The sequence below is a fragment of the Haplochromis burtoni genome, unplaced genomic scaffold (genome assembly GCF_018398535.1).
Source record: "Haplochromis burtoni strain Fernald_Lab_line unplaced genomic scaffold, NCSU_Asbu1 Contig_97, whole genome shotgun sequence".
NCBI classification, from domain to species: Eukaryota; Metazoa; Chordata; class Actinopteri; order Cichliformes; family Cichlidae; genus Haplochromis; species Haplochromis burtoni.
The window spans coordinates 832,433-852,381 of NW_024582458.1; the positions used below are offsets into that span (position 1 = coordinate 832,433).

Sequence of the window (19,949 nt, forward strand, 5' to 3'; positions counted from 1 at the left end):
AGGTGTTATTTACATTTCGGACACATTAGCAATAATGTATTTGGGAAGAACTAAAAATCTAGACGCAGGTATAAATAATCGTTTTAGCCATTTAGCTTTTGTCTCTGTTCACTTCTATTCCCTGAGAGTCAGTGAGAGGGTCAGCAGGAAGTACTTCATTTTTCAGCCTCTGATATTTCCACTTGACTGAAATGTTACATTAGGAGGGTTAGTTTATTTTTTATTATTTTTTTTTAATATCAGGTAAGAGGCTTCTAATCTCTGAAAGCGGCTTTTCACTCACCTCACTTGCACCTGCTTCGCCTACCATTTTAATGCGTTTGTCATGTAATATTCAGGTTTGACACAACGGCTCGTTCTTATTCCTGTTCCTGTGTCGCCGCATTAAAGCTTATTAGATCAGCAGCTCGCTGCAAATTGGACAAATGCAGTCAGGTGAGCTTGTTTTCACGAGGGAGTTTAAACCCACATGACGTCCCCGGCACAGAGAGCCATTTGTGCGAGGATGACAGCGTAAGGATAAGAAACAGGTCACTGCCTGCATTCTGCCAACTAATTGCTGCTTCATCTGATGTGATGAGGTGAACTTCACTCAAATGTTATAAATCTAAAACTGACATAAATCTAGGGGATTACAACCCATTCATCAGCCGTAGCCAGCTATCATCCGTCAGCCTAATTCTGACCTCTGTGAGGAAAAAAACAACAACTTTGAATCACATTTCTAAAATATCCCACATATCTCTTGTGCTTTTTGATATTAAAATATGATCTGAAACACACACAATGTACACACAAGACCAGGAGAGTTTGTTTTTACAAATTTGAAAGCCTGTATTGTGCAGACAATAAATAGTGCTTACAAAGGGATTTTCATCTTGTACACAGACAAGGTTTCTGTTTAAGAACATGTACACTGTCGATATGAAAATCATCATCAACTGAATCAGCGAGACTCCGACACAGCTCGGGGATGTGACTACTGATACTGGAGTGGGATTGGTCGACTCGGTCACATGCACGTGCCCCCCCTCCCGTGTCAAAAAAAAGCGTCTTTTAAAAGAGTCCGTTTACAAAAACAAAAAGAAGTCAATGCTTTGTTTATTATGGCGAATGCGCAACCTCAGCTCTTCCTGCTCCGCTGACAAGGTGAAGTGAGGGTTAAGGAGATGGTCTTCTGAGCAGAAGTGGAGCTTGCTGCATGCCCCCCCGTCCTTCTGCTGGCAGATCCATTTCTAGAGACATAGCCTCCAAAGGTTCAACGGACCCAAATATCAGGACACCCAGTGGCTGCAGGCCAATGGAAGACTTTGTGCAAGGTCTTCACTGACGGAACCAGATTTAAGCAACTCTTCACAGAAGAAACCTTGCTAAGGCCGGTGGAACCTGCGATGCAGAAAAGGGGGGAAAGAGTGAGCATGGTTTCATCAATCAACAGTCCTATTATTACCAAATGGACAGGGCACTTAAAAAAATGGGGTCTTGCGTAAGCACAACCCCAGCTAATTCTTTTTTTTTTTTTAGCTACAGACAGTCCTGACAGAAGCAAAACGTAAGCTGAATATGTGCGGACATTCATTATAGCCGAGAGGTGGTGCAACTTTTTTCCCCCCCATCTCAAGGGCCCCGGCTGCAGCTAAATTTAAGCTCTACTCTGCAGGGTGTGCACTCATTGATGTTGAATAATGCACTTTCCATTCTTTGCACAATGTCAAACCGAACCCTGTCCGCTAACAGTAAAGCTAGCAGAAATATAAAGAAAGGAAGCACCGGTGACGCCGTGCTCACACACTGACCTTGTCAGATGCTTGCTCGAAGAATGAACTTCCATCTCGTTGCTTTTGAACTCGTTCAGCTCCTTCCGTATCGCCGCCTGCGAAAACAAAAGCAACATCAAGCGTGAGCCCAGGTGTGCCCTCCCTCGAAACCCAAACGCGGTCGCTCAGGTGGTGGAGCTCAAATTAGGGGGGAACATCTGTTGTTTGGGCTCAGATTATGTAAGCTTACATGGGTTTTTAGGAAGTGAAAAAAAAAGTGAAAGTGGCCCAAACTGAATGCAAATAAATGCGCATTAATGGGAAACCAGGAGCAACAATATAACCATCTTCCTCCTCTCACCCCTACCAGTCACAACAGTTAGGTGACCCTGCCTGAGTATGGTTCTCTTCCTGTTAAAAGGGAGTTTTTCCTTCCCATTGTTGCCAAGAGCAAACTTATAGTTCTGACTGTTGGTGCTCTCTCTGTTATTGGAAGGTCGTTACTTTACAGTTTAAAGCACCTTGAGGCAACTGTTACTGTGATTTGGTGCCATATAAACAATTTGAATTGATCTGAATTATGTGATGGATTAACCAATTGCAAATTTATTATTTATTGGGTCAAGAAGAAACACTGTCCAATAGGATCTAATGATTGGCAATCATCCAACAATCAAATACCGGATGCTAAATCATCTTTTTTATAAATACCCTCCAAAAAAAGGGGACAACACAACAATTAAACAAAAAAAAAAAAAAAAAAAAAGAGACGTTTAAAGACTATGTGCTTTAAAAAAAACAACAACAGTGAAGAAGTTTCAGCTACCTTGTCAGCAGCTGACAGTCTGGTCCAGGGCTTGTCGGCTCTCCTGTCATAGTCCTGAGCTTTGGCCACTTCCACATAGTCGCTGAAACGAATTAGGATCTTTCTGTCCCGCAACTCATCTACCGTCGGCCGCTGGTTCAACTGGAAAAAACAAACAAAAACAACCAAATGGTTTCAGCTTATTCATGCAATCAATGGAATTGGTGATAGAAGCTAAATATTTTTTATAAAGCAACAGTGAGTGTGCTGTTGGGGTTCCTGCGGTGAACACAAACATGGGAAATTCTTACCTTTCTGTTCAGCCGCTGTTTGATCTCCCTCCTCTCCTCCTGCTCAGTCTGGTCATTTCTCTCTGTTAACACATGAAAGGACAAACATTAGATGTGAAAAATGAGGCAAAATGATAGACGCTCAGGTAATCTGTCTGTGATTAACAGAGCCAGTGTGTCTGATCCTCCTTGCAATCAATATCCCCTAGTGAGCCAGCGTGCAGCAGCGCTCAGGAGAAGGAATGCAAGTCAGTCAGAGAGCGAGACTGGAGCAGATTAGGCCTCTAATAGGATTCATCTTTATTATACAGCCCAGAGATCCCTCGATGTCACTTCATTTATTTTTAATCTCTTGTTTCATTTGAAATTTTGGTCAACTAGTCTGGCAGCTTAAAGCGGGGCTGGCACCTGAGCGCATTTCTTTCTTTTTCATTCAACAGGAAAACACGATTCCAAATATTAAATTTTTTTGAATGTTCTGTGCTAGACAGTGCGTGTCATGCCAAAGGGGTAGCTGTTTGGCTTAAACACATGCCCCTGTGTGGAGAGAGAAAGGGGCAGCTGTTGAGGGCTCACAGGTGGCTCAGAGACACACAGATGTACAAAATCTAGGTCTCCTCACACACTCTTTCATAAGCGTTCTGTTCTTTCAGGGCAGCGGGACTAATTCCGCTGCTTGGAGCGCTACAATCAAACAATTTCTTGCTGCAAAAATGCAGTTAGAACCACAGTGAAGTATGTTCTTATTACTGGGACTGCACGGGAACAATTTCCACATAATACGTGGACACTGTGTAATCAGAGGGGGACCGTTATCTGCTGAAAAAAGAGAATTTGGCCATGATAACTACAGCCTCCTACAAACAAAAAGCAGAGCTGCCATTCTCAATTCAATTCAATAAAACTTTATTGATCCTGAAGGTTGACTCCGAAGGAAATTGGGTAATGACTGATTATGAAGCTTTCCGTCATTATCCACTTATTTAAAAATATTATCTATTTGTCCATGTGGCATGAGAGTCCAAAGTAACTTATTAAAGTAGTATTAAAGATATATGAAACGACCAAAGTCTGAAATAAATAAGAAGTGGACCATTAAGTCAATGTAAACTCCGGGAGCACCTGACTGTAATATTACAATTAGGATCAGAAACTTCGTTTTTTAAGACGCAGGCCTGCCATGAAGTGGGAGTGGAAAGCTCCGTGGATGCTCGCTTTACTTACGTTTCAAAATGTTCCGGCTCTCCAGCTCCTCCACTGCCGGCCTCTGGCTCAGTCTCCTGCGGAAAAACACCAGAATTACGTTCTGGACCATGTTTTCCTCCCACAGCACCCGTCAATAGTCTTTTCAGTCCTTTCACTGCTACTAGCACTTGGCGCGCTTGTGCCGGTGCGCAGAGCACCGAGATCCGCGCATCCAAAACGCGTTCCACCTCGAGTCCGACGCGCTGCTCGTTTTGGTCTTTGAAGTATTACAACTCCACATCGGGAACTCAAAGTCAGGCCCCGCGTTTCGCAGCTCCGTGGAAAGGAAATAATGTGAGATTGTCCCTGACAAAGCCGCTCCGTTTGGAGGCTGCTCGAGCAGACGCTGAGTTTAGAGAGCGAGGAGCGCTGGTTGGCTGCTCGGTGGAGTCCCCCGCGGACGTTCGGGGGATGAGGAGAGAGCTCTGCGATGCGCGCTGAGTGGACTGAGAGTGGTGCAGCACCGCCTGCCTCCTTTTTAGCTCACTACTAATGTGAAGGGGTGGGACTGAGGAGGAGATTCCCTGTGTACCCACTCACACGCAACACACGCACACACACACACACACAGACGGCTGCGATGAAGCGAGCTGTTCTGTATTGAAACACGTTTACAGGATCAGGGGCATTTCCAGGAATTTAACATGGGGTGGTAGAGGAGCATCAACGAAAGAGGGGGATTAGAAGAAATATATAACAAAAGGGGAAAAAGAAAATTACTGCCTAAAATTTAGTGGACAATTTAGCAACTAACAATGCGGTTTTTTCTTTTATGGACAGACCAAGTACGCGTTAGTAACGACATTTTAACGACAAAAAAAAGCTATAAAATGCAGATCTGTTAGTTTATTCTCATTAACCGTTTAATTTTTTGTAAGGTAAAGATGCTACAGCCATACAGAGAAAATCCCTCTGAGCAATCACTTGGGAAGGAAAAACTTCAATTTTAGCAGGAAGAAACTTCCGGAACCAAATTCAGAGAGCGGTTGGGAGCGCAGGACAGGCCAGAAACATTTATTTAGCGCAAGAATTTCAGAAAACCGTGAAAGCTTAACCCCATTTGAAATCCTAAAATTGTGCGTTCTGCCCACTTCTTAAGACTTTTTCATTTTCAGCAAAGAAATGTAAGACAAAGGAAACATCCCCACTGTTGACAACCTCCAAGCAATACATTTTTTTCCCAATAAATTAATTAAATAAGTAACTGTTCTGCAATTGACTGGCCTAATCAGTCCAGCACTAACAATGCAGTCATGGTGGCAGATGCTCAGCCCTACATACAAGCTGTACTCATGTGTTAATTCCTTGCAGCTTTTGAGCGGTTTGACAGACTCAGATTTCTACACCATTCAACATCATCTGATGTTTATGATTCCCTTCTATCATACATTTCCGCCCTGCCACCTATACATATACAGATTCATAGAAAATGTTCATTTTTTCTGATTCTGTTTACATTTAGTTCTTTCAAAATAGGCTCAAGGTATTAAAAAGAAATCCTTGTTGGCTTCTACTGCTCTTTGCATATGTAGGACAGCATTAACAGACTGTCCAGCTGCTCAGAGGGGAAAGATTCCAGATGTGACAGCAGTTACAGCCACTAATGTGATGCAAAGTGATCCTGAACACTGCGCGGAGAAAAAGCACCTTCCCTCATTTAGCAAAAGGTTAAACTCTGCTGTCCCAACTTGTGTACAAAATAGTCCATCGCTGACCAAAGATTGTCTGAGGGAAGATAAGTCACTGTGTGGCACAGTCATAGCAAGCATTTACATACTGTACTCCTATCACCTCCAACAGACACATCGATATCTAGCTGATGCAGTCAGTTTTCACGTCTCCTTAATCCAGTTCAACTGTCATTAATATCATATAACGATTAAAAGCAGCCAACTTAAGTCAAAGTTCAGTAAATACCGGGGATCTCTGGCTTAAACATGAATCAGTGATTACTTTCAAATTCTGTTTTGAGTGCGTTGGGTAGCTGTTACTGTATCATGGTAAATGCATCATGTATGTATCAGAGTATGACTGTGCAAAAGTCCTTGTACTTGACCATTTTCAGAGGTTTTGTTTGTTTTAACACTAACCTATGAGTCATTCAACCATAAAAAAGGCATCAGACTCAAGGAATGAATCGATGTTTGTCTACACATAACAGACAACTTAGTAAAGAATCAGTTTTAAACAGTATCTTTAGACACTTTGTAACCATCAGTCTGTCTCAAAAACATCATTCATTCTGTATTTCTGTACCTGAATCTATGGAAAATGCCGCAGATAACACAGTCTGACAGGCATAAACTAGTATTTTTTAACCCAATGAGATATTAGCTGAAAATTTGGTGTATTTTAGCATGGTGTGCATTGAGTCTTTAAAAAATGTGAGGAAACTGGAAAAGTGGAGGCCAAAAAATGCACCGAGCAAATAACAGAAAAATTTCACAAGCTGCAGCATTTGTAGCGCAGGCCTAAAATAAGCCCGTCCTGTGATGGCGTCAGCTGTAACTGGGATCTCAGACGACTAGCAATACAGGACCACAGACGCGGCGGCACTGGAGGCCTGCAAGGAGTCAGCGTGCTAAATGGAGCGGAGCTGTACTTGGATGTGTGGCGTGCAGCACAAAACCGTTCAGGTCAGCAGCACTTCCCTTGGTTTGCGGAGCAAGTCATATGAGCTGCAGCAGGCGAAGGGATATCAGATGTATTTTGCGTTAGAAAATTTAGGTGCAGTGGATTAAAATCAAATACTTAATGCAAGCTGCATAAAAGCACGAGTGAGTCAGCCTGTTTTTGTATTTTGCCAAAAAATCCTAATGGGCTATTAGTCACAGACTCCTGCAGCGATGTGCGCTTCACAAGTGCTCGCCCACTCTGTTTGGGCAGAGGTAAAAGTTCCTTGTTTGTTGAAGAACTCACAAGCATGTCAAAGCGATGAGCCGCCTGTAAGAGCAGGGGCTGATGGGAATGTCAGCCCATAAAAAGTGGAGGAGAATGGGATGAGTCAGGCGCCACGGGCCAGGCGGCGGCCTGCTACTGCCCACTGAGGTGTGTCCTAATCCCTCGCTCCTTCCCCTCAGTGAGAGAGCCCGAGGACAGCGGTGCCACGCTCGGATGTGGAGTCTGAGTGAGCCCAGGATGGCCCTGGGGACCGAGGAGGTGGGGGCTTGTTGCTAAAGGAACCTTCTTTGTACCAGAAGCTCAATATTTATGTAACGTGGTTGTGGAGGACTCTGTTGTGTTTAAATGTTGACCTGGATATCTCTCTCTCTGTTGCTAGGTCCATCAAATATGAACGACTTTGAGGTCGGTCCTAGTTTGGTCAACAGTATATTCCATTACTGAGATCACTTCAAACTGAAACTCTATAACCTCTTAATTCACGTTAGAGCAAAGCTCCAGTAAATAATTCAGACATCCACCAACTAGCTTGTAAAGTTATTTTTCTCCTCAAAGCCTTGCTGTGCTATTGATGATCTATGAATGGGAGGCATTCAAACACTCCAAGACCAAGAATCAATTCTTTATCTAGACAGTTGTTGATCTCCAAGGCTTTGCCCTTTTCTTCAGGTCCACAGATCAAGTGAAGGATGATTTCTCACTTTTGAACAACCTGCTGGGAGCACAGTGTGCAAGAAACCATTTTATAATAGCTCAGTCTCTCTACAGGTTACTGTACATTGGCTATACACTTTTCACAATGAAGGCAGAACAGCATGAAATCAACCAAACCCTTCCAAACTAAATTCATTCTCAATCATTTCACTATCCCAGATCAGGTCCCGGGTGTGTAAACATGAAAACAAAGAGCCTTGTGATTCACACGGGACAAACTGATCCTTGTAGCAAAGCTTGATACCAAAACTGATGGTGACAGGTACGCAACAACTTCTGTAGGTGTTCTTGATGATATTTTAGAGCGTGTCATTTCCTGTAAAATGACTAATCATCCTGCAGGATGTGTTGCATCCTGATTTGATACGAAACACATATGAACATGTGTCAGCAGATAGCCTTCACTTGTTTAAATTGTTGTACTCTGTTTGCAATAAACAACTCGTGGTAAATGCAGGAAGCTGCCATGACAATAGAAACATGAGCTTTTTTTGGTGGCATTCTGTGACCTGGTGTTGGCACAACAGATAAACTGACCATATATAGTAAAGTGTAATGTAGATGTTATGTAAAAGGGCAAAGAAATTAGGGTTAAACTAAGTGACTGAAGTGATTACCAGTTGAAGGAAAGAATACACTAGCTGACATATTACCTTCTTAAGCCTGGAAAGTCCACATGTGATCAAAAGTTAATACAGTTAATGTCGGCAAGTGAACATGCTCACAAAGCATGTTTAATGTTTACTTTGGTTTAAGACCAGATATCTGCAAAATCACATTCAAATCTGTGTTTTTCACTAATTAGCAAAGTTTAGCATGCTAAACTTAACAAAGTCCAGCCAATCAAAGACAAAGGTAAATATTGACATGAATGTGGTGCTAGATGAAAAGTTAAATAAGGCAAACACATTTAACCAACTTAAAAAGAAACATTTAAACATCACAGTTTAGACAATATAAATGTCTTTGCCAAGTTTTCACTGTCCATGAGACAAAAATAATACTGACACAGCCATAGCAAGCCATGAAATAAGTGTAAAGGAACTTCGAGACGAGTGGTGATAGACAAACTAGCGCACCAACATCTTAACTACAAGCATGGTTAAAATTCTTTATCTGATTTTCTTTAGCAATGGATATCCATTAGTCAACATAGCAGATGTAAAAATCTATTTCTGATTCTGTTTGCATATTGACCAGTCTAACGGTCAACTTGAGGACCACAATCAGTCCTAGATACTGCATGTACAAAGGCCAGACTGTAACAAAACAACTACACTCTATTCTCTATGGCTGCAGTTGTAGCAGTGGGTGACAGGCAAATAAAAATAGCTGTATGTCACATCTTTGATCGTCAGCGATCTAACCCTAATTTGGCGTGAGGCTGAAAAGAAAATCAACCAGTGATCAGAGTGGGTGCAAAGGCTTTCAGACTTTTGGCATTTCAATGAGAGGGTTCTCACAGCTAGAACTCTAGAGGGGGGGAAAGCCATTGTATAACGTTAATTATTACTTGTGGGACAGGGACGGTCTACAGTGGTGACAACATGTAATTTGAGGATTTCGCTTTATGCCATATATGTGCAGGCTGTGTCATCCGGTGCTTACGTCTACTCAACTGTTTTACAGTATCTGCCAACTCCAGCCCTGTAACTGGAGTGATGCCCGGCTGTGATGCTGCTCACTATAAAGACACAAATAGAAACCGGAGGGGCACATTCTGAGAAAAGAGTCCCTCGTGTGAAACCACAAAAACGAGAACTACACACTGGCTTCATTTTTTAACACCTCAGCTGACTACAAAACTAAAGCGATGGCTCGAGGAGGGTGGGTCAGCTGGCTTTTTACTCTGTAAAGTTGACCAGGGTTCTTTATTTTCAAACCATACACTGTGGTGTAATGTGGTAATGGGGTCTGATTTCTGGAGTTTGAGGAGAGGTCAAGTAGTCTGATTATGGGAGCGATGGTAGGAAGTGTTAATTATCACTGGCCAATTCACTAATCAACCTCCTCCAAATTTTTCATATTTTCCACAGCACTGATAAAAGTTGACGAGAGGGTTCCCGATGCTATAAACGGACCAAACTTCAGTCAGGAGAACAACTGAGATAATCCATCCACAATACGAGGTTAGTCACTAATTTACTGCTGACAGACTGACAGTGATCACTGCCTTTAAAAAAAGCAAAACAAAAAAAAAATGTAATTAATTCATTTTTTTAGGGGGCTTGTTCAGATTAAATAGCATTAAAACATGTTAAAAAGACAACAACCTCAATAAACGCAGAGTAGTTTGGACCCAGAAGCAGAGTTCATACATCATCACTTAAACACCGGGTTGGCATCTCTGTCACTGCTCTCAAACGGTTTTTACTCTACTGACATTCAGAAGCCATATTAATAAATATGTCGTCTTCTGCTCCTCTTGTATATGGGGTCCCTCATGTGTCGTTCTTTGGACCACTGCTTTTTTCATTTTATGCATTACTGCTGTCTTGTGTATTTATTCATATTATTTGTATAACTGGAGGGCCCTTACAATATAAAGCGCCTTGAGGCAACCACTGTTGTGATTTGGCGCTATATAAATAAAATTGAATTGAACTAAGAGCTTCGAATGCCGTAAAATGGCCTCATTCTCAATCCTGTCAAAAATGAAGATCTTGTGTTTACTCCTGCTGTCGCGTCTACAGAGGTCCGTTATTACATCAAACTCCTTGCAATCAAGCTAAATTCATCTGCTGTGAACCCAGGCTGCTGAGATCTTATTCTACACCTTATTCATCTCCAATCATCAGATCTGAGTCTGTGGATTGTTCTACACCGTGAGGCTGTTGCATCTATATTTTAGAACAGCCTTCCTCAGTGCTTTCTTTAAAACAGGTTCATGTTTCCTTCACGTTTCCCACATTATTTGCTGGCTAGAGTTCACATCTAATGTATGTATGGAAGTATGCACGTCGAAACAAATGTAAGGTACACTCCATGTATGTTTTCATCTAAACTGTGAAGCACTTGATAACTGTGTGCTTTAAAAACTGCTACACAAATAAAGTTATTATTATTGTCATCAGGAAACCCTGAGTTTCTGTGTGCTTCACCACGCAGGCCAACCTCCGGTAGATCACACGGGTTCTTGTTTAGTTTGTCATTTCTCCGTGCAGTGTAGAAATACGGCTGTTTGTTGTCTAAATTCCTTGAGCGCTCTGTGCTGACTGGACGCATGGGCACCATAACACCTGCTACAATATTCTCTGCACGCACAACTGATGAAACAGGCAGGGTTATTCCTGCATAGAGGAATTTCTGGAACTCCACCATAACAGGTTGTAGCCAATATCCAAAACTTACAGACTTCGGCCAAACAAAGAGACGTAGAGTCATTGAATCAATCGAGTGACTGAAGAATGCAACGTCCATTTTGGCCCAACGTCCACATGTTGCTGCAGAGTCTGAATTCTATGCAAATTCACTTTTTTAAGAAGCTGTTTTGTAAATTTAAAGTTTTTGGTATAACATTTGCACTCCCTTCATTTTGCTTCTACACCTTTATATGCTTTACTATTATAACGATAACATGTGGCTAGCTAATGTTAGACACAGCTCTTTGGTGCCCTCCTGTATTTAGGCTTCGACTGAATCCTTACTTCTACTATCATACATGCAGTCCTGTGTTATGATAATATTAACAAGAAATTCATGTCATGACATAAAAACAGCTTGCTGTTTAAATATGAAACAGCTTGTTACAAAAACAACTATAGCATCATGTGATTTCTATACACGAACAAGGACAGTTCTAGAGGACAAAGGACACTTGATGACATTGTCTGCACAGTTCAGCAGAAAATTTGCTCCAGTGAATAAAACATCTTATCTTTTGCAGGTCAAACAGTCCCAAACGAGATAAGAGCAGATAAAAGAAGAGTGACTGGTCACACTTATTAGCAGTTATTACGTTGATTAGATACTCGTGTTATTTTTCTTTCCTGAGGTTTGGACATTTGGAACTGCTGGAAATGTTGTTTTTTTTGCATCACGTACACTGCACAACAAAGCAGCAGGCCTTGCTTTTGTCGACTGCACTCTCCGCTGCTGTGAAAGTCCTCAAGACTCACACACTTCTGCTTCTGGGAAAGTAATCTTTTTACCAAGCAAACTTTTTTTTTCTTGCCTGCAGGACAGAAAAAAAAGAATAGGAGTGAGGGGGGAAACCCAAGGAAAGCAATCATTAATATTTCATGTCGGCTGAAACAGATTATAAAACTGAAAGTTTTCTCAGCTGCAAGGAAGAGCAGCCTGCTGCCATCTGACAGCCTCGGTTGCCTGGAAACTGCTATTGTGTCAAATGCAGCACATGGTGATATCATTTGAAAGGAAATCCTTTTATGTCAGTGGAATGATTAAATTAAGCCCAGCTTTCTCAGCTCTGGCACTCGAACGCTTGTCTTTCTTTACTTTGTGGACTCTAGCTCTGTCCGAGTGTAATGATTGCCCACTAAAGTGATCACAGATAGATAATAAATACACTGTGGAAATGAGGTGTACTTGAAACTCCCAGCACTGGGATTCCTGAATGATAACACTGTTGTCTTGCAGTCAGCTGCTGTGTGGCCAGTGCAGCTCTGAGTTATTTATAGCAGTTCTGCACAGCAGCTGTGCTTAGTTACTCCATCCTACTTCACACAGTGAGATGTGGTGTCAGCAGAAATTGGTCTCTGTGCCACAAATATCCAATTATTGGTTTCTCTGTGGCTCTGCAGAAGGAGGCAGATACTGAGTGGGCTCCTGTCATCATCACCATTACTGCTACTGCTGTGTCTTCCTTCCTTCTGCCTTCCTCTTCCTTTAGCATAACTCTTAATTTGAAATACCCCAAAGAGAGCAGGCGTGCTGAGTGGAGTTTTATCTCCACAGACATTTTCACTGAGGATGACCCCACAGCAGAAATAATCCTGTTAGCTGAGCTAACGAGCATGGCTGAGGAGGTTAATACTGCTGTGCTAAATTATTTCAGCACAAATTTGAATTGCAAAGACAAGAAGTGTTTTTATAAGAAGCAGTCACATTCATTGATATAATCTTGTTATGTCAGCTCATCTTGATAGTTTAACTAGTTGTACGCGTGTACACTGAACCCTGGAAGTCAGGAAGGCGAGAGCATCCAACAGTGATGGGGTCAGTCTGTTGTTTCAGATAGTGGTTTGTCTTCTTTGACCTTTGGATCTCGACACAGTAAATGACGTGTTCGAACTCACTGCAGCAGAAAGGCATTTTCTTATTGATTCCAGCTGGAGACACAAATCCCCTCTGAAGTTGCATCCGGTGTAAAACTGTGACAAATCAAACATGCCGCTGTGGCAACCCCTTGTGACAAGGGAGCAACCAAAAGTAGCAGTGCAGATCTACCACCAGCTTTAACGCATCAGACCTCATCAGAACACAACCTGCTTAAAGATGCACACATGCCGCTTTACTGTACCCATTCACACAAAAAAAATTTTCCTATGCCTAAATGCTATTTAACATTCACACACACATTCACAGCAACTTGGTATCAACCCACCAACCTTCTGATTAATAGACCTGCGATCCCACACAGACGGTAAAAGAACTTCCAGCCTTTTACGTTTAGAGTGATACAGAGTGCTAAATACATATTTTTGCTAATAGTAAATTACCTTATTCATAATCAAACAATATAATCAAAGTGCAAGTCTAATCGATATATTGAATGAATAAGAAAAATGGTTCTAATATCTGGATTGTATTGGAGGTGCCGGGTCAAAGCTCCACAGAGTAAATAAAGCAGAGTATGGTTTGAAGGTAGGAGCCTGTGATGGGTAAGTTACTACCATATCTGTGCATCTGTGCAGTGGTTCTCAGTGAGATCCACCCCTCTCTTTTCACATCTCGATTAGGCAGATGAACGCAGTCCATCTGTTTATCCCCCATGAACATTATTGTGCACATATACATTACTGCCTTTTCCTGCATGGTCAGCTCCAGGGCCAGTCACATCACAGGTGCACACAAACAAACAATGGATGTAAAAACTCACCCTCCTAAAAGCAGCAAAACACTCCCGCAGGGAATTCAGGTCACTGACGCTTCAGGCACTTTTTTCTAAGTCATCAGATGCATGATCACTACCCTCTCATGACCTTACACGGTCTGCAGAAGGGCTGCAGCACAATCTCAGCAGTATTATAAAAGAAGTGTTTACAGAGTCACATTTATGTAAGCAATGATGTCCTCAGCTGAGGGCACAGGCTGAGGGTGCCTGCATAAAAGCCTGCACAGGACACAGGACAGAGGTGCAGGTCATGCAGTAAACTGTGGTCTGCTCTCCAAAAATAGAACAACACAGAGGGCAATGGTGTCAGTTTGATCAGAGAGAAATGACCAGCAGAGAAAGCACAATCTATTTATCTGCGGGGCCCGGGTTAAAGGAAAGCGAAGCTGGGCTCTGACGTAGACAGGCCATTGATTATGGGTGCTGCTGCAGCATTTCGCCACTGAGAGCTAAATTTAGAAAGAGGGTTCCCTTCTGCTATCCTGGGCCAGCCTGCTGCTCTGCATTCTGCTGCAGAGCGCCGTGCTTAAGTAATGCAAATCAATGCAACATGGTCTGTGCGCTTCGGTGAATATCAGTGCATGTGTTGCATCACAGCACACATGAAAATACAACAATGCTCTCACACATTCTGTGCTGACTGTCTTTAAAGACAACAATCCTGATTCAGGGTTGTCAGTCTGACACTGTTTCGTGACTTAATGAGCCTCCTACGATGCTTAACAGCAATGCAGAGTTTCTTAACTGGATTGAAACCGCCATAATGTAGTTAATGCATTCCTCCAAAAAGCATATGTGTAAAGGAACAGAGCTGTGAAGTGGGAGGAACTATTTCGGGAATCCCCGGGTCTATCCGTTTTCTCCCACAGATAGGTGACTCAAAGTTGCACCACTTCTACTGCTTGGATCTGCTTTACACTCTGCCTGTTTACAAAGCTGGTATGAAAACAATATATCAGTAATGACTTGCATGTTGGTAGGAAACATTCAAACACCAAGCTAGATTACTGACATAAGTTCTGCAGCCTGCTATTTGTTTAATCTTACAGCATTTGCCAATGTATATATTTACAAAGCAGCTATAAAATTTTTAGTTATAAAAACAAAAACATTTTGAGGTGGTTTAATGTGACTCCAGTTAGATTAAACTGCATTTCAGCCCTGATGCTCGTGCTACTGAAATTAGATTTGTGCATCTTTTGCATCGGTTGCCAAGAAAAATTCAGCAATGGCATCACAATCAGAGCAGGAGAATCCAAAGTGCTGCAAGTAAAACCTAAGGAGGGCGACACAGAGAACAGCAGTGTGTGGACAAATGCTAAAAGTATGAAAAGTATATTGTTAACACAGCAATGGCTACAGATCTCTGAAGCAACCGAGGGAACATGATTGCAAGTTAACTGCACACTGTTGCAAAACTTCACAGTCTTCAATCGCTGTTGTCCCTCATGTGACTGAAGCATTAGGATCTGAAAAGGGAAAAACTTCAACAGTGTGAAGGTGGTTTAAGTACAAGAGGTCAGGCCTCAAAGAGCAAACTGTTGAGAACAACCAGGCTGTGAAGGAATGAGGAGGTACTGATTTGTGATCCAAATGTAATCAAATTACTCAACAGAACCTCGCTGGAGCACTCGCCATTTTCACGTCATATATCAGGACATATAGTGTGTGGCCTATACGTAACCGCTGAAAAGCAGGGCTGCAATCGACTGGTTAGAAAGTTCGATCCAAGACTCAACGTTCCAGGTAAAAAGAATTTCATGGTTACTTTACTGTGGTTACAATAAAACTATTTCCAGGGAAAACACTAACTAGGCTCCTTTTTTTTACTAATGTCCTACCTTTGCAGTGTCACTGGATACAATGCTGTGTCCCTGCTATTACACTACAACGATGCTGCTGGAACCTTGTTTCTAAAGAGTCATGTTCATCAGGTAGTCTGTCACATGCAGCTGACTGAAAAGTTGAATCAAAAGATCTTTTATGTTGTTTCATTTTTCACTGTTAGCACTATTAAATGCTGCTGCTTGCACGCTGCAATCATGATAAAATGTTCCAGATTTATTTTTAATATCATGTGAAATACTGTTATCACAAATTTCCATGAAATATCGTGACGTAGTTTTAAGGCTATATTGCCGTCCTGGCTGAGCTTCTAGTATTTAGACCATAAACATGCCAAAACTGCAGGATTGCAGATAATTCAAACTTCTGTCTCTGTTGTAAATACTGATGAAACCATTAAATTCTCTCTGCAAACAGCTTAGCACGTTGCTATCACCTCGGCTTCATCTATGCATTGTTGAATAATGTTTGCTTCTCAAACCTGTTAAAATGTGTAGTGCAGTTCTGCAGCACCTTCTTACTCCTTACATCCGTACTGTATTGCATTTCTGAAAATGCAGTGTTGACTTCTAGGATACGTCCCTTTTTACACAAGCAAAACCTACTTTATAAAAACAATTTGAAAAAAATATCTAAAAAAAAAAAATCACATTTAAATTCAGGACAAAGCCACTTTAAAATGTTGACTGGATCAGCTCAGGGCAACGTGCAGCTGTCTGTCATGTGTGCTGCTGCTCTGCAGATGACTCAAGGTGAGGACAACTGATTGTTCTCTGTCCCTAATGAAGGCTGTTCTGTTCCTGATGTTGCACAAACAGCTGTGCCTCCCAAGGCCCTTCACAGCTTTAACCAGGACACGCAGTGCTCAGCCACCTCCACAAACACAGCTCTGTTTGATTCAGCACGACTCACTCAATGCGACACATTAAGTGTGATTCACTCATCGCGGACACAATCACCGGTGCAGGATGGGTGTTTCAAGAGCAGGCACGGGAGAGGCCGAATCAGCGTTTGTTTACCGCTGTTGGGAGGGAGAGACTCATCACGTCCTGTGCCAGAAGCCCGTGGTCAGCGGGACGGAGACGCTCGCAGACAAACATACGGTTCTGTTAACCTAAACAATGGCACGCCTCAGCTGTCCGCTGTCCTTATTCCTTCACAGCCTGGTTGTCTACTCAGTTCATGTAGATGAGTCTTGTTGACCAGCCAGTCTGGGTCGGAGCTGAGTGAGGCAGCACCTGTGAGAAAGCCTGCAAACACAGCAAAACTCTGCAGGCACTTAATGGCTTGGATGGGACACTTGTTACAGTCCATCTGAAATTGAAGATTACCTCAATCAATACATAAAGGGACATTTCAGCCAGGGTGCTTCCACTGTTTTTAACACCCAAGTCTCACTTTAGCTAGTTGAATGTTATAACTTCGCTCTCCTGTGAGGCTGGATGACAGAACAACAGCACAACTGAGCGTGGCCCACAGACTGGCTGGAACACTTTCTACACTGCCTCCGTCGGCCAACAGAGCTCTCTGCAGGCAGACGGGCAAGCAGAGCGCACTCGACCATGAGTATGACACTGCTTAAGCAAGCACTATCACCTTTGGGGAAAGTGCTTCTCTTTTTACCATAAAGCAGCTGCCTTTATTGGCTGTTTGTTACTGCAGTTGTGTAAGACCTTCCAGGTTTGTCACTGATAAAAGCTGAGGTTGCATTGGTATGTGTTAAATCACTGTCTGTCTGTCTGTAAATCAGAGGTCAGCCACTGAGATCAGAGAAATCCTCTGTACATAAGCAGACACAACACATGAGTACGTCTCTGAATGCTGCCGTTAGGCTCAGCTAGTCCCAAAAGCAGCAAAATAACATGTATATTTTATGGAGTCTGGATGGCGGCACCCACATAAAGCTTTCCTCTAATATTTGGCAAATTCCACTTTGTGAGCTGGACTCTCGCTGCTCGACCTCGAGCTGCACATCTTTTGATATTTTCTGAAATTGTGCTGCTTAAGTCTTCTAAAACCTGTGAACTGTGACACATACCACAACAGCTCTACAGACTGGCAGCGAAGTCGCCGTTTTGGTGTCCGTCTTCACAGCTCAAAGGATTTTTCTGTCATCGTCTTGTGCTCTATTTATTTTTCAAGTACACCAGTGGCTTCCCCTTTCTTCTCGATGCGTGCACTTCCTGCGCTTTGACTCTTTTTTTCATGGATGATCTGTTTTGAGGTCACAGCCAGCTCTCTGATCTTCATGTCAGTATAATTCAACTGCAGATTTTTACCCGCAGATAACTTTTGCACATCTGAAAAAGAAGGCTTTACACCCAGCTGGCTCTTTGTTTAAAATGACACGATGTACTTTACTATGCCTGCTTTTGGCTCAATGTCTCATTTGAATCATAAACTGTATATAAAAGATGGATGTAGCCAATTGTGATGTCACCCACTGGTTTTTGCACATTGCAAATTAAAGGTGCAATTTTATTTTCATGGTCATCAACTTGTTAGTTTTGCTCAGCCAGAACTAGCTGAGCTAGATGAGGGTTTCAGCTATCTTGGGTATGCTTCTATTAAGGCCTGACTTGGACTTCTGCAGGGAAGCTTTGTAGATCCTGCTGATGTAACCTACACAAGTGGCTGATGTCATTTAAGGCACTGCCGGTTAATTATGTGTTAATTAGTATGTGGCCGCTCTGAGTGTTTATAGCTATGCCAGCCATGACAGAAATTAATAAAATGCTGGGAGGTTTTTCCCCGGTCTTTCGTACATTCCCTCACGTCTATTCCGACTGTTACATTTGTGATTCCTTTCAATTCAACTTTATTTACATCACAAATCACAACAACAGTTGCCTCAAGGTGCTCATATTGACATTTTATCGATTATTATTCCTTATGCTGAGAGGATGATTGTTATACCGATAAATTTAAAAAAGGTGGTGAAAAAGTATCGAGGGCGCTGAACAGGCGAATCACAGCAGACGCGTGCGGCGTCGACTGAGGTGTAGTTACACTTCGAGGGTTCAGCTGTGGGTCACAGTTTGGGGTTTCAGACACCACTACGGCATAAATCTCCCCACTCCACAGTCGTGTGTAACTTAAGTCCTAATACAAGTACAGGTTAGTTACAATAAAATGTACCTATAAGGAGAAATTATTCCTACGATAAAGAGAAGCATTTTAACAGGACAGTCTATGGAACCGACTCACTTTTGGATGAACTGAACTTGGCCACAGGTTGCTGCTTGTTTCAGAAACATAATTAAGACCTTTGGTGTATGTGGAGGCTTATATACTGTATAGAGCTGCAGTCACAAAACTAATCGCTGCAGTAATGTAGCACACAGTGAACTGGGTTTTATCAGCAGGAACCTTGGCTCACAACAGAGCAGCTGACCTCTGTCCTTACCTAACACAGTGCACACACTGTTCATACCCAGAGCCCCACTGTTACACTGTGCACTTATGACACACAATTGATCGCTTTCTGTTTTCATTATGCAAGAGTGATCAGGAGTTGACTTTATATAAGTGTTGCTTGGGGTCAAGCTGGGTCTCACTGCACTGCCCCCTGCAGAATAAAGATAAGTAAGTTTAGGGAAAAAAGTCCACGAAGCCTTTTTTTTTTCCTATTTTGCAGTTACTTGCTGAAATGTGTCTGTGCACATGGAAGGAGGCGTGCTTGGAACTAGTTTGGATTTGTGATAATTTCACGTATACTGCATGCAGGCATAGGAACGGTGCCTATCCAGACTAGCACGCAGCTGTGAAATGCCTCTGGTGAAAGCGCAGGAAAAAGGCACATTAAAAAGCATGATGCCAGGTTCAAAGGAGCTCATGAGAAGCATTATGTAGCCTGTCTGAATGTCTCCCTGCTTTACTCATCTCTCACAGTTACGAAGTTACAAAGCGGGGAGCAAAAGGCTTAGCTGTAAATTAATTAGGCTTCATCAAACACTCAGCGCCTTGTTTCCCGTCTCAGTGTGGGGAGACGGGAATGGAAAGCACCTCTCTCTCAGCTCAGACTCTTCATCTCTCTCATTAACTGCTCTGACCTGTGATGTGTTTGGATACGGAAGGAAATTACATCCAGGACATCAAGGAAGTTCACTGACTCCATGTGACGTTTCAGTTGCCAAAGCCTCTTGACTGTTAGTCTAATGACCATTTCTAGAGAAACATTCAGACGGCAGGGTCAGAACTTGGCACAAACAACATGGCAGGATGGATCCAACCTTTCCTGTATCAATGGTTCATGGTTGGTGATGGTGTAATGGTGTAGAGGAAATCTTCTCCACATTACGCTCAAACAGTATTGT

General features: G+C 42.4%; 1 protein-coding gene across 4 annotated transcripts in view; it reads right to left on the reverse strand.

The window, feature by feature from the left end:
* Positions 1-813: 813 nt before the first annotated feature.
* Positions 814-19,949, reverse strand: part of phactr3b (phosphatase and actin regulator 3b) — a 55,080-nt gene continuing 35,944 nt past the window's right edge. For all 4 annotated transcript variants that reach the window (XM_005933467.3, XM_005933469.2, XM_005933471.2 and 1 more), the window contains exons 9-13: positions 4,077-4,132; positions 2,874-2,935; positions 2,584-2,724; positions 1,797-1,873; positions 814-1,386 (exon numbers count right to left, since the gene is read on the reverse strand). In XM_005933467.3, coding sequence (XP_005933529.1) covers positions 1,371-1,386; positions 1,797-1,873; positions 2,584-2,724; positions 2,874-2,935; positions 4,077-4,132 — 352 coding nt within the window. In that variant the 3' untranslated portion in view covers positions 814-1,370. The remainder of the gene's footprint in view (positions 1,387-1,796; positions 1,874-2,583; positions 2,725-2,873; positions 2,936-4,076; positions 4,133-19,949) is intronic.